The sequence below is a fragment of the Schistocerca americana genome, chromosome 3 (genome assembly GCF_021461395.2).
Source record: "Schistocerca americana isolate TAMUIC-IGC-003095 chromosome 3, iqSchAmer2.1, whole genome shotgun sequence".
NCBI lineage: Eukaryota > Metazoa > Arthropoda > Insecta > Orthoptera > Acrididae > Schistocerca > Schistocerca americana.
Window position 1 is genome coordinate 170,100,430 of NC_060121.1, and position 14,904 is coordinate 170,115,333.

Here is a 14,904-nt window from a genome sequence, read left to right on the forward strand (position 1 = left end):
CCTTCATATGCAGACGGACACGAGCAAGCGGCTTCAGTTTACATATAGAGAGATACAGTGATTAAATTGGATTTATATGCGAGTAAATGGGCTACAAACTTGCGAAACGAAAATTACTAGACATATGCCAAATTACACATTGATCCGTGTGTTGTTGTTATGTTTCCCACATTGTTGCGTTTGATTACAAGAGTACAAATCTGCAACGTAATTTCGTCAGGGTGCAGGATTTTGAAAGTTGTCGCCCATCCGGCGCTCAGGACGCCCAATGTGGCGTCGAATGTAATAAAGCGTGCACCATGGCGGCCGGACCTGCCCCGTAAGGGGCCTCCCGGCCAATGACGCCAAACGCTCATTTCCATTGATGTATTAAATAGTTAAGCTACCTCCGTAAAAACTGCGAATTCGTGGTAGTTCTGACTTCCAATGAACATTAGTAATGTTTGGCATAATTTCAGAAAGGAAACCTAAAGCCTAAAGCGAACACTTGAAGCATACGATGAGGTGTGATATGCATGAGTAAAGTGTCGGAATAAAAAAGAGACGGATTTTTTTTCAAGCAATTTCATGTAGTTGCCGAAACTCTTCGTTCCTTCACATTAAAACCAGTTTTCGTTTCGTGAAAATTTATATCGAAAAAAGAGTCTTCCTTCCGAAGCAATGGATAAAATCTAAATCCAGTGCTAGCAGTCAAACATAGATTGACAATAGGAGCAGAGAATTCAGCAGAACCGTAATACAAGTTTTCGGGCTGAGAAATGGAAGAGGCTGATGCAATCCGTTTCCGTCGTACACGATTTCAATGGCGAGAAGCTATTTTTCGATAGAGAACGTAATGGAATTATCTATCCGAAAAAATATTCTGTAGATTTAAGGGGTGTTCTAGAAATTTCTGCAAAGTTCTCGACGTCCTAGAAAGTTTTGCAGTAATTGTCTCACGATAACCAGCACAAAATTTCAATATAAACGCATTCATTTAGGAACATGGATTTCACCAGATGGAAAGGCTGTCAATCAAATAGATCATGTAGCTGTCCAGAAACGATTCCAAAACAGTATTAAAGATGTCAGAACCTTTAGGGGAATGGATTGTGACACAGATCACATGTTAATAACATCAAAAATGAAAGTGAAACTCAAAAGGAAAGTAAATAGAAATAGAGAAGAAATTACAAGATATAACATAGGAAACCTGGCGAAAGCAGATATAAAAGAAAATTTTACAAAAGAAATTAAAAGCAACCTAACAAAACCGAGACTGACCAATGCAGAACCACAGGATGTCGAAAGCGATAGAGGCACCTGAAGGGCTGTATTCAAAAAACAGCTTCCAAAATCATAGGTGAAAGAAAACGACCTAATAAAACTTGGTTTAATACAAAGCGTCAAGAAAAAGTCGAGGAAAGAAGAAATGCGAGGAATGCATGGATTAAAGAAAAAGACAATATTACATTGAAGGAAAGATACTATAAACTCCGCCAAGCAGCGCAAAGAACCCTAAGACAAGAGAAAAGGGAATACTATAACAATATGATCAGAGAAGCAGAGGATGATTTCCAACATCACAGGACAAGGCAGATGTATCAAGATATAAAAAAATCCTTTGGTAAATTCAATAAAAGGGAGCAGTTTATACAGGATCAGTATGGGAAAATATTGACCAACAAAAGTGAAATACAAAACAGATGGAAGACATACTTTTCACAACTTCTCAACTGCAATGACCCACACTCTTACTTTAAAATTGAAGAACTTGATACAATTGATACAGCTGATACATTTACTACCCCATCAGTAAACGAAATGCAACAAGCAATAAAGAAATTAAAGAATAACAAGGCATCTGGCGAGGACAAGATATACTCTGAGTTATTAAAGAATAGAAGCCTACGACTGGAATTAGAAATAAAGGCGTTAATAAAACAATTTGGAAGACAGAAACCATTCCTGCAGATTGAAAAACTGCAGCTCTGTGCCCATATTTAAGAAGAATGATCCACTTGTTTTTGATAGCTACAGAGGAATTGTCTTAATGGATGTCACCTAGAAAATCTTATCGAGCTGCCTATTAAACAGGCTGGTACCAATAACAGAAGAACTGATTGGGGACTGCCAATGCGGTTTTCTCACAAACAGATCCACTTTAGATCACTTATTCACCCTAAGACAAGTATCTGAGAAGGCGTAGGAATTCAATGTAGGCGTCCACATATTATTCGTAGATTTTAAAAAGGCCTATGATAGCATACACCGACAGACGCTCCTAAATATAATGAAGGAATTTAAAATACCATAAAAATTAATCAGATTAGTTAAAATGGGTATAGATAAAACTTTATGTCATAAAGACACCGGTAGGAGAAACTGAAGATTTTAAGGTGTACACTAGACTGAGACAAGGGGATGCCATTTCACCTATTTTATTTAACCTTGTCCTAGAGATGATCGATAGAGAATTTTCTAAAACCAGTCCACAAGGGATCCAGCTACAGGTTGTCAACATTACGAGACGTGCCTATGCGGATGATGTAGCACTAATAAGTCGTTCCAAAAAAAAATCAGAATGATGCAAAATTGCTACAGAATTGCTGAGAAAACAGGATTACATGTTAATGAAGAGAAGACAGAATACCTGCCCATAAGTAAGAAAACCAGAAAAGATGCGCCTCTGACTGTAGATGGATTCAGTTTCAAGACCGTTGACCACTTCAAGTACCTAGGAAGTCTTTTTAGTAATAACAACAGAACAGATATAGAAATAGATGCCCGTTTATCGGCAGCAAACAAGACACTTTTTAGTTTCATCAAAATTCTAAGAAAAAGATCACTTAGTATGAACTACAAAATCCGCTTATATCAATCGACCACTATACCTGTTATGTTATATGGATGTGAAACATTAATATTTAGAAAGAAAGATGAGGAAAAACTGTTAATATTCGAAAGAAAAGTAAAAAGGAAAATTTTTGGACCTGTATACGACGAAAATAAAATGGAATGGAGAATAAGAAGAAATGAAGTATTAAGAGGGCTGTACAAACACCGTAACATCGTCGAAGTGCTCAAGAGGAGAACGTTGAATGGGGCAGGCCATATAGCAAGAATGACAGAGAATAGACTACCTAGAATGGCATTCAGCAGAACAATAGATGGAATGAGAGGAAGAGGGAGACCCAGAATCAGATGGCGGGATAACATTCGGGAGGACACAACTAGGATGAACAGCAATAGCAACTGGACAAACAGCGCATTGGACAGGCAGAAGTGGAAGAGGCTCATAGAGCAGGCGTATGGTCGATAAGGCCCTTGCCACATGTAAAGTAAAGTAAGTAATGTTCTCCATTGGGTCGCAAGTTGTCGGGCTGAGAATGGAATGAAGTTACTGGAATCTGTTTCCCTTCTACACTATTTCAATGGCCGGAACGTAGTTTTCAGTGCAGAACATACTGAAATGATCAATTCGGAAATTCTCCAAATTTAAGAAATATTCTAGAAATTTCTGAAAAGTTCTAGAATGTTCTAGAAAGTTTCGCCATTCGGTAGTAGGGGAATATTCTTGACTTGGAAATGTTCAGCGCCGTGATCCAGAAGTTTCGGCCTCATAGTTTATATGAGGAAACGTTAAAAAGGTCGTAGACCAACCTGTTCCACGTCACTCCGGTATACTGCGGGGATGGCCCGCGCCACAAGTAACTGACCTTCCTTCCTCCGAAATGCATCTGTGTTCAGTTACGTCACGTGGTTGCCGTATAGAAAAGACCGAGCCAGCGGAAACGAGTTGAGAGCGAGAGATTTGATCATCTGTAATACCCGCCAGAACGGAGAACCGGTCCTTGGCGTGTAAGGCGCACCGCACCGCTAGCTGAGGACTTCGCCGCCGCCTCCCGTCAACCTGTTGGCCGCCGAAGCGGTGGCGGGGTCGCGGGATGGTAGTGGGGGGGCAGCGGTGAGGCGGCGTGTTGTGCAACGCATGCTGGGAAAGCCGGCGGACGTGCTATCTGCTTCTGCTTCCTCGTGGACGCCGCCGAGCCGCACTGTCAACAGGCAACTGTATAACTACAGGTCGGTCTCCGCGCGCTTACGGCCGGCCGCCGCGTTCACTTGTTACCTTTTCTTTGCCGCCGGCCACGACGCCATGGAAGTGACCACGTGGCGCCGCTCCGTTGACCTCCCAGCGTCAGTGTTGTACGCTAGCTTCAGTGTTGTTCTCGTATCTGTCAACGAACTGACAGGTGGGCGATAGCTCTGACGTAGTGTTCCTTTCAGTTGTGTGCGTGTGTAGCGGTTCGGTGACGCGACGATAGAAGATGGCACTGCGAGAGATGCACCTCCACGTGGTGAGTCACAAAAAACTTCTGTCTTCACTAGTGATTCAGTAATACTTTTGTAGAATAGCGTGAAGCTCTATCCACACTAGACGCCGCGGCGAATCCGTGAACATGACGTGAAAATAATCGGCAATGCCGGCCAGGGTGGCCGAGCGGTTCTAGGCGCTACAGTCTGGAACCACGCGACCTCTACGGTCGCAGGTTCGAATCTTGCCTCGGGCGTGGGTGTGTGTGATATCCTTAGGTTAGTTAGGTTTAAGTAGTTCTAAGTCTAGAGGACTGCTCACCTCAGATGTTAAGTCCCATAGTGCTCAGAGGCATTTGAACCATTTTTTTTAATCGGCAATGCGTGACATTTTCAGTACAAGTAAGATGTTTATTTTCAGCCATAATGGCTATATTTGTGAACCGTGACTGTGTGGGAATATTATTTATTTCAAGTTTATGCTACCAATCACCTTTTATTTTATGCTTAACCTAACATAATGCAACGCGTTACGAACATGTTTTGTTCATCTTCAAGCGTTTGTACATATATACATACATCGAGTACATTCCTCGATGTATGAATATATGTACAAACGCTTGAGGATGAACAAAACATGTTCGAAACGCATTCCATTACGTTAGATTAAGCATAAAATAAAAAGTGACTGGTAGTAGAAACCTGAAATAAGCAAGTAAGATATGCACTACAGCTGTAACGTTTTGTATGTGGAGAACTACATCGCCAGGATCTTAGTGAATATTTATAGAGTGCTGCCAGTTTCGACAATAAAGATCACCAGTCTACAAAACATACTGATTGCTGTGACAATTTTGCTTCTAGTTTGTCTCCTGAGGCCAAATATGCTTGTAGACTTCTAACTCTGGAATGTCTGATGTGAACAGAACTAGCCTTTGCGTTTCTAACTATCGAATGTCTGGCGTGAACAGAACTAGACTTTCGCGTATGTAGAGGATGACAGTAAATACCTTAGTCTGAGGAGGTAATATTCATCCTTCCATTCATTCATTCACACGTTGTGTTCCATGAATCGTATCATGAAGGAGAGCCTCCAGGAATGTTCGAGAGCTAATGTTATGTAATAACAAAATGGTTCAAATGGCTCTTAGCACTATGGAACTTTACATATGAGGTCATCAGTCCCCTAGACTTAGAACTACTTAAACCTAACTAACCTAATGCCATCACACACATCCATGCCCGAGACAGGTTCGAATCTGCGACCATAGCGGTCGCGCGGTTCCAGACTGAAGCGCCTAGAACCGCTTAGCCACAGAAGCCAGCTATGCAATAACAATCACAGGCATCCGCTACTATCTACTTCTCTGCATGAGACTTTTCACAGACGATGCTGTTATCTGTAATGAAGTAGTGTCTGAAGGAAAACTGGACAAATATTGTCGAGTAGAACAAGGCGAGATTTCCCAGATACTTCGCTCAGGGGAGGAGAAGTCAAAAGTAACCGAAGACACGTCTTGGTTTATTCGGAGATACTGGACCGTTTCTGAGAAAACCACGGTCAAAATTTTCAATGTAGTTTAGATGCCTTTTAGAGCGCTGTAAATTCAGTCGAAATGGTGCCGCAATGGCTAGCATAGCGGTGTCTCATTTCTGATCCCTGTGTTCGAAACCTGATTATCGTATTTATTTATTTATTTATTCAGTTATCTACACATGTCCGTAGAAGGTTACTCCATGAGTGTTTCTTAACAAGTTATGGGTTACAAGGGCGTTATATTAATTGTAAAATTACAGCTAGGTTTCCCAATACAGTAGGTGTCATACATTTACCTATATATTATATGTGTGTGTATGTTATTTTCAGCAGTTACATTCCTATTAAATTCTCATCATCTTATATTTCATTCCTACATCAATTGGTATATTAATTCTTATATTTTATTCTTATGCTTATTCTTCAGAAATTTTTGGTGCATTGGCTTGAATGATATCGACTGTAGAAACAATCGAAACAGAAATTCTGACCACGAGCACCGCGCGAAGGCCGGTTTGCCACAGCGATATTCTCCGTATGAATCTCACTCGGTAAAAACGGAACTTGATTATGAATCAAGATATACTACAGGAATTTCACCGAAAACAGTTTCAAATAATTTTCTCTTTTTCTCTTTTCTTTTCATTCGCCGTACCGGGTGGTCAAAAGGTCACTATAAATTTGAAAACATGAATAAATCACGGAATAATGTAGATAGAGAGGTACAAATTGACACACTTGCTTGGAATGCAATGGGGTTTTATTAGAACCAAAAAAATACAACAGTTAAAAAAATGTCCGACAGATGGCGCTTCATGTGATCAGAATAGCAATAATTAGCATAACAAAGTCAGACAAAGCAAAGATGATGTTCTTTACAGGAAATGCTCAATATGTCCACCTTCATTCCTCAACAATAGCTATAGTCGAGGAATAATGTTGTGGACAGCACTGTAAAGCATGTCCGGAGTTTTGGTGAGGCATTGGCGTCGGATGTTGTCTTTCAGCATACCTAGAGATGTCGGTCGATCACGATACACTTGCAACTTCAGGTAACCCCAAAGCCAATAATAGCACAGATTGAGGTCTGGGAACCTGGGAGGCTAAGCATGACGATTGTCATGCGCAGTCACTGACGTTCTGCTGTCCAGCGCCATCTTTTGGACATTTTGTGAACTATTTTTCGGTTCTAATAAAACCCCATGTCATTCCAAGCATGTGTGTCAATTTTTACCTCTCTATCTACGTTATTCCGTGATTTATTCAGTTTTCAAATTTATACTGATTTTTTGATCACCCGGTGTACAGTTACTAGACGAATAAGGACAATGTTATTTCAATATACACTGGAAACCATGCATGTAGTAATCTTCTATGGACATGTGCAGATAAATGAAAAACAAGAATAAAACAAATAGTCGGGTTTCGAATACGGGGGCAAAAGTGCGAAGCTGCAACGCTGGCTACTACGCCGCTACTTACCGCTAAGAGAAACATAAATACCTCAAAAACTTTGACCTCCGATTTTTCAGAAACGGTCTGGTATCAACGGATAAGCCGAGACGTATGTTCGCTTATTTTTACTCCTTTTCCATTGACATAAGTTTCTGCAGAATCAGGTTATTGTACTAGCGCTCTCATCGTCAGTCACATCTTGAAGTGATTGCTAAGCGTCGTAAGGACTGACAAACTTACTTTAAATGTAAAACTGTGCATTTCACAAAATTGAAAAACGTAGTATCCTATGACTACAATATCAGTGAGTCACATTTGGAATCTGACAACATATACAAATACCTCAAAAATGGTTCAAATGGCTCTGAGCACTATGCGACTCAACGTCTGAGGTCATCAGTCACCTAGAACTTAGAACTAATTAAAAACTAACCTAAGGACATCATACACATTCATGCCCGAGGCTGCATTCGAACCTGCGACCGTAGCAGTCTCGCGGTTCCAGACTGTAGCGCCTAAAACCGCTCGGCCACCTCGGCCGGCACAAATACCTCCGTCTAACAGTTTGCAACGGTATAAACTGAACCAATAACATAGATCCAGTAAAGCAGGTGGCAGATTGCGGTTCATTGGTATAATATTAGGGAAATGCCATCAGTCGATTCTAGAGTATTTCTCAAGTATGTAGAGTAACAGGCCATATTGAACGGATCCAAAGAAGGGCAGCACAAATGGTCTCCTTCCAGAAATGACCATGTTCAGAGAGTAAAAGTACATCTCTAATAAAACGAACGCAAGTTCTTATGTAATTCGAATAGGGGTTAGGTTAGTGTTGTTTAACGTCCCGTCGACATCGAGGTCATTAGAGACGGAGCGCAAGCTCGGGTTAGGGAAGGATGGGGAAGGAAATCGGCCATGCCCTTTCAAAGGAACCATCCCGGCATTTGCCTGAAACGATTTGGGGAAATCACGGAAATCCTAAATCAGAATGGCTGGAGACGGGATTGAACCGTCATCCTCCCGAATGTGAGTCCAGTGTGCTAACCACTGCGCCACCTCGCTCGGTGTAATTCGAATATTCACGCGCATTTAAGAATAGTGGAATTACCACTAGGCGCTAAATGATTGGACGCCTACGACTCTTCACAGAACGTGGGGTTCAGAGGCATACCTGCCCTGTGAAGTAGAATAGATGGTGATCTGTGGAATCTCTGCCGAAAGAACCAATGCTGGTGCACGTACAAGTGTTTTGGAGCACACCGTTCATTGTACATTGTTGAACATGCAGTTCCGCAGCAGACGACCACTACGTGTTCACATGTTGACTCAACGCCATCGCCAATTACGATTGCAGTGGACACGGGACCATCGGTATTCGACCGTCCATCAATGGAAACATGTTGGCTCTTCATGAGAATCACATTTTTGCTACACTAGGTCGATGGTCGTCTCTACAAGCGCCGTCATCGATGTAACGGAGGCCTGAAGCGCGCCGTGGACACAGGCTGATGGGAGCAGTATTATGCTATCGATGCTATGGGAGACGACGGAGCGTGTGGTCTGGCGTTGTCATGCTGAAGGAAAGGTACCCTTCGAATTCGAAACTCGATTACAGTACGCTGTTTGTCACGCATCGACATAGTTCCCCTATACACCGTCATGTTGTTGTTTGTTGTTGTGGTCTTCAGTCCTGAGGCTGGTTTGATGCAGGTCTCCATGCTACTCTATCCTGTGCAAGCTTCTTCATTTGCCAGTACCTACTGCAGCCTACATCCTTCTGAATCTGCTTAGTGTATTCATCTGTTGGTCTCCCTCTACGATTTTTACCCTCCACCGTGCCCTCCAGTACTGAATTGGTGATCCCTTGATGCCTCAGAACATGTCCTACCACAAACTCCTCTTCTCCCCAATTCTATTCAATACCTCCTCATTAGTTACGTGATCCACCCATCTAATCTTCAGCATTCTTCTGGAGCACCAAGTTTTGAAAGCTTCTATTCTCTTCTTGTCTAAACTATTTATCGTCCATGTTTCACTTCCATACATAGCTACACTCCATACAAATACTTTTAAAAACGACTTCCTGACACTTAAATCTATACTCGATGTTAACAAATTTCTCTTCTTCAGAAACGCTTTCCTTGCCATTGCCAGTCTACATTTTATATCCTCTCTACTTCGACCATCATCAGTTATTTTGCTCCCCAAATAGCAAAACTCCTTTACTACTTTAAGTGTCTCATTTCCTAATCTAATTCCCTTAGCACCACCCGACTTAATTCGACTACATTCCATTATCCTCGTTTTGCTTTTGTTGATGTTCATCTTGTACCCTCCTTTCAAGACACTGTCCATTCCCTTCAGCTGCTCTTCCAAGTCCTTTGCTGTCTCGGACAGAATTACAATGTCATCGGCGAACCTCAAAGTTTTTATTTCTTCTCCATGGATTTTAATACCTACTCCGAACTTTTCTTTTGTTTCCTTTTCTGCTTGCTCAACATACAGATTGAATAGCATCGGGGAGAGGCTACAACCCCGTCTCACTCCCTTCCCAACCACTGCTTCCCTTTCATATCCCTCGACTCTTATAACTGCCATCTGCTTTCTGTACAAATTGTAAATAGCCTTTAGCTCCCTGTATATTACCCCTGCCACCTTCAGAACAATTTATCTGCAACAATCCGACACGTTGATAGTGATAGAGCGGTGCAAACAGTGGTGAGTCTGTAGCTCCGTCAACAAGATCAAACATTCTACAGTGACGGTATCAACAAACTGCTGTCATGTCGCGAGATATGTGTTCGTGCCAGGATGACTGCGTCGGGGAATAAGTTTGTAGACTTGAAGAATAAAGATGTAGAATGTAAAAAACGTTTGATTCATTTTAAACATTTCAAGAGTTTTAACATTAAAACTTTTGGGCAATACCATTCGTCACGCCTTCGTATATTTATATGCATTTTTATTTACGTAGAAACCTTTCAATACATAACAGGAGAAAACAACAAACAGCAGTTACTCAAACCGTCTATTAGGAAATGTGTACAGAAGAGATCGAAAACCTTCACTACTGCAACGCTCCTCCTAAGCACAACGAAAAGGCGAAGAAAGGAAAACAAAAAAAAAAACAAAAAAAAACAAATCTTATTATATTAGTTACTTCCCACGTCCCTTCAGAGCATGTGCTGCACGAAGTCTAAACAGTATATCTCTCATCCGCTGGCATTTAAAAGTATTGTGTTTAACACTGTGGCTAAAAGATAACACACACATTTCTTAGGCAGATATAGGAGCTTGCGACCTAGATCTCATTTTTGAAATTCAGCGTGTTGTCCAAGAGCTATCACGTTCGGCATGAATTAGTGAACAGACTAACACGTTTTTATGGACCTGGCATGTCCCAAAAATTCTGAAAATCGTGTGATTTAGAAAAAAGTGAGATATTATGACAATTGACCTATGTTTTCTAGCTCAGCGAACAGAAATTTACGGATCTGCATCAAATCTTTACACGTAACATTCAGAGAAGATACAATTAAACCTCTGTTACAAGGGACACATGGAACAGGCTTCTCATACTGTATATACTTTCCAGTGCGCAGTTAATTTGGGAATCTATCTTATCTAGTACCGAAATTATACTTTGCGCGTGAATAAATGTGCCTACACCTGAATTTTCTCTCAGACAGGTGAAGTTATTTCTGCAAACGTCGTTTGAAATACTGCTTAGGAGCATTTTCGTGAGGAAGTTTACAATAAATGCTACATACCCAATAGATGAAAGTTGTATTCGTCAGTTCTTCTAGACTTCATTACGGTAGTCTATAGAGCAGCGAACTCAGTATAAGCAAAACTGTTGTCAGCATCCCTTGAGGAGCTATTCAGATCCTTCAACTGCGTAAAAGAAGTACCAGTAGGTGTTAATGGAAATTTCAGAATCACCGTCGTTTCGATGGTAACACTGAATCGTTTGACTTTAGCGTAGATACACTTAAAAAAGGATAGGGGGAACTTAATAACGCAAGTTCGAAAGTAGACTTTAAAATCAGTTACAATAAGAATAACATAACATGTAATCGATATGTGCAAAAGAAGATAGTTAAATTAGCAATTAACTCAGAGAACGAGGTGAGTTTTTGTATTTATGTCCTTTGGAGATAAAGACTGGTATGACTGGAAAGAAATAAAGAAATGAATAAAACTGGATTGCAGTGTTTTTGCTAAACTAATTTTGCGAAGTATGCGAAAAGTTGGCGCTTATTAAACTTACGAGTTTCGCTCTTGTCCTGACATAGAGGCTTTAAAATCGGGAACCACTGAAAACTTGATGGCTTCTCAGCGAGGTATGGAAAATACAGATTGTATATTACCAGGGGAGACAGGAAAACAAAGAAACAGGTCAGGGTAAAGAGTAGCGAGGTAGGCGAGATTATGACTTTAATGCAAAAAGAAATGGAGAGAGTGTGAATGTAGTCTGGCAAATAGATAAACCAAAAAAGTTGTTCGTTGGATTTCAAGACTCAGGGATAGACTGAGGGGACGAATTAATGAAAGACAAGTTGTTTTTGTTGTCTTCTACGGAAGACTGGTTTGAGTTTGATGCAACAATTATCCAGCTAATATGTCCCTTTTTCTTTTCTTTTCTTTTTTTTTTTCTTTTTAGACAACTTGTGGTATCAAACTGTTTCCTGGCCGGCCGCGGTGACCGTGCGGTTCTAGGCGCTTCAGTCCGGAACCGCGTGACTGCTACGGTTGCAGGTTCGAATCCTGCCTCGGGCATGGATGTGTGTGATGTCCTTGGGTTAGTTAGGTTTAAGTAGTTCTAAGTTCTAGAGGACTGATGACCTAAGATGTTAAGTCCCATAGTGCTCAGAGCCGTTTGAACCAAACTGTTTTCTCCCCGACTCAATGCCAACTCAATGCAGTACCCTCTCATTAGTTATCCAATCTATCCATCCATCCATCAAATCATCAGCATTCTTCTGTAGTGTCACATGGCACGTAGCTGATGCTTTCGACTTGGTTTGTCGTAGTATCAGTACATTTAAATGTTCCTTTATCTTGTTCTATATTCTATGTTCACTCATGCAACAGTTCTTTGTTCACGCAAGTTTACGAAGAGCTGTTCCTGTCTGTTTACTACGCTGTACAAGTCATCGGTTAAGACGATTTTGCCGCAGTGCGTTTCATTGCGACATGTGCCGTTTCTAAGAAGTATTGTAGAGGATTCAAAAACATTCGTTAACATTCTAGAACATTAGTAAAAGCTCGATAATGTTTCTCTGTTTTTTTTCTGTTGAAAAATACATCGGTGCAAAGGGGACAGAAGACCACAAGGATGTGATGGCGGCCATTTAAAACGTATCTCCACAAGCACAACGGCTATGACCCACAACCTCACAGTGCACAACAGTCGAATGAAGGATAGCCCCAGACATACGAGCCAGTGACTGGTGGATAGTGGTTCTGGAAGTATCTTCTTCACCCACAAACACTAACTTTTATCTACACAATGATGAACCAAAACATTACGACCGCACTAAAAACTGAACTCCGCCCGAACAGACCTCGGAAAGCCGAGTGGTACCGAGCGACCGCAGTATCATCCTCAGCCTTTTGGCGGTACTATAAGCGGATGTGCAGGGGCATATGGTGGCTCTTCCGGCCGTTGTCAGCTCTCGTGACAGAAACCGCTATTTCTCAACCAAGTAGCTCCTCAATTGGGCTCACAAGGGCGAGTGCATACCGCTTGAAAACAACGCTCCGTAGACTCTGACGGTCACCCATCCAATTGCTACTAGCCGAGCCGGACAGGGCTAACTCCGTTGACCCGACGAGAACCGGTGCTACCCCTGTGGCTAGGCCGTTGAGGTAGTGACCACTGATAACCGCGATGCTGAACGCCTCGTGGTACCTCTGCAGGCACGAGACGCGGAAAGCAAAGTATAATAGCGGAGCAGAAATGAATAGGAAATCATTCTAGCGATTAATTAGGGAAATCCTCTGACGTAAGTGACTTGGCGGAAATACTAATTCAACATGTAGAAAAGTCAAAACAACCTTCGGTGTAATTAAAAGCAAGGGTGGTGACATAAAGAGTGCAGTGGGAATTGCACTGTTAACTGCAGAGGAGAGAGCGGATAGGTGGAAATACATTGAAGGCTTCTAGGAGAGGGTAGATTTGTCTGATGAAGTGATTGAAGATGAAACAGGAACAATGTATCAGAAATCGTGAAGACAGTATTGGAATCAGAATTTGAAAGAGCTTTGGTAGATTTCAGATCAAATAAGGCTGAAGGAATAGATAACATTCCATCAGCGTTTCTAAAGCCATTGGGGGAAGTGGTAAAAAAGGACTATTCACGCTGATGTGTAGAATGTATGAGCTTGACGATATACTATCGCACATTCAGAAAAACGTCATCCATATAATTCCGAAGACTTCAATCGCTGACAAGAGCGAGAATTATCGTGCAATGTGCTTAACAGCTGTTGCATCCAAGTTACAGACAAGAATAATATACTGAGGAATGGAAAATGAAATTGAAGATGTGTTAGATGGCGGTCAGCTTGGCTTTAGGAAAGGTGAAGGTACCAGAGAGGAAGTTGATAATGGAAGCAAGACTAAAGAAAATGAACTTTCATAGGATTTGTCTACCTGGAAAAGGCTTTTGACAATGACAAATGGTGCAAAATGTTCGAACTTATGAGGAAAATAGGGGTAAGATACAGGAAGGGATGGGTAATATTCAGCATGTACTAGAGCCAAGATGGAATCATGAGAGTGGAAGGCCAAGAACTAAGTGCTCAGGGCAGGGATGTAGTCTATACATTGAAGATACAATGAAGGAAATAAAATAAATGTTAAAGACTGGAATTAAAATTGAAGGTGTTACGATTCACGGATGACATTGCTATCCTCAGCAAAAGTGAAGAAGAATTACAGGATGTGCTGACTGGAATTAACAGTCTACTGAGTACAGAATATGATTTGAGAGTAAATCAAAGAAGCAGAAATGAACACAGTGAGAAATTTAACATAAAGATTGATGGTCATGAAGTAGATGAAGTTAAACAGTTCTGTTGCGTAGACAGCAAAATAACGTATGATGGACGGAGCGAGGAGGACATAAAAAGCAGACTAGAACTAGCAAAAAGGGCATTCGTGACCAAGAGAAGTCTTCCAGTGTCAAACATAATTCGAAGAAGAAATTTCTGAAAATGTACGTTTGGAGAACATCATTGTATGGTAGTGAAACATGGACTGTGGTAAAACCGGAACCGAAGAGAATCGAAGCATTTGAGATGTGGTGCTACAGACGAATGTTGAAAATTAGGTGGAATGAGGAGGCTTTACGCAGAATCAGAGAGGAAAGGAATATGTGGAAAACAGACAAAAAGAAGGGGCAGGACGACAGGACACTACTTAAAACAATAGTGAATAACTTCCATGGTAGTAGAGGGTAAAAACTGTAGAAGAAAACAGAATTTGGAATACATCTAACAAATAATTGAGGCGTAGTTTGCAAGTGCTACTCTGAGATGAAGAGGTTAGTAAAGAAGAGGTTTTCGTGGCGGGGCGCATCAAACCAGTCAGAAGACTAATGACTGGAAACAAG

At 41.3% G+C, this 14,904-nt stretch overlaps 1 protein-coding gene across 1 annotated transcript in view; it reads left to right on the forward strand.

The window, feature by feature from the left end:
- Nucleotides 1-4,012: 4,012 nt before the first annotated feature.
- The window catches only part of LOC124605949 (toll-like receptor 2), a 345,947-nt gene continuing 335,055 nt past the window's right edge, over nucleotides 4,013-14,904 (forward strand). Inside the window, exon 1 of the mRNA XM_047137910.1 lies at nucleotides 4,013-4,337. Coding sequence (XP_046993866.1) covers nucleotides 4,308-4,337 — 30 coding nt within the window. The 5' untranslated portion in view covers nucleotides 4,013-4,307. The remainder of the gene's footprint in view (nucleotides 4,338-14,904) is intronic.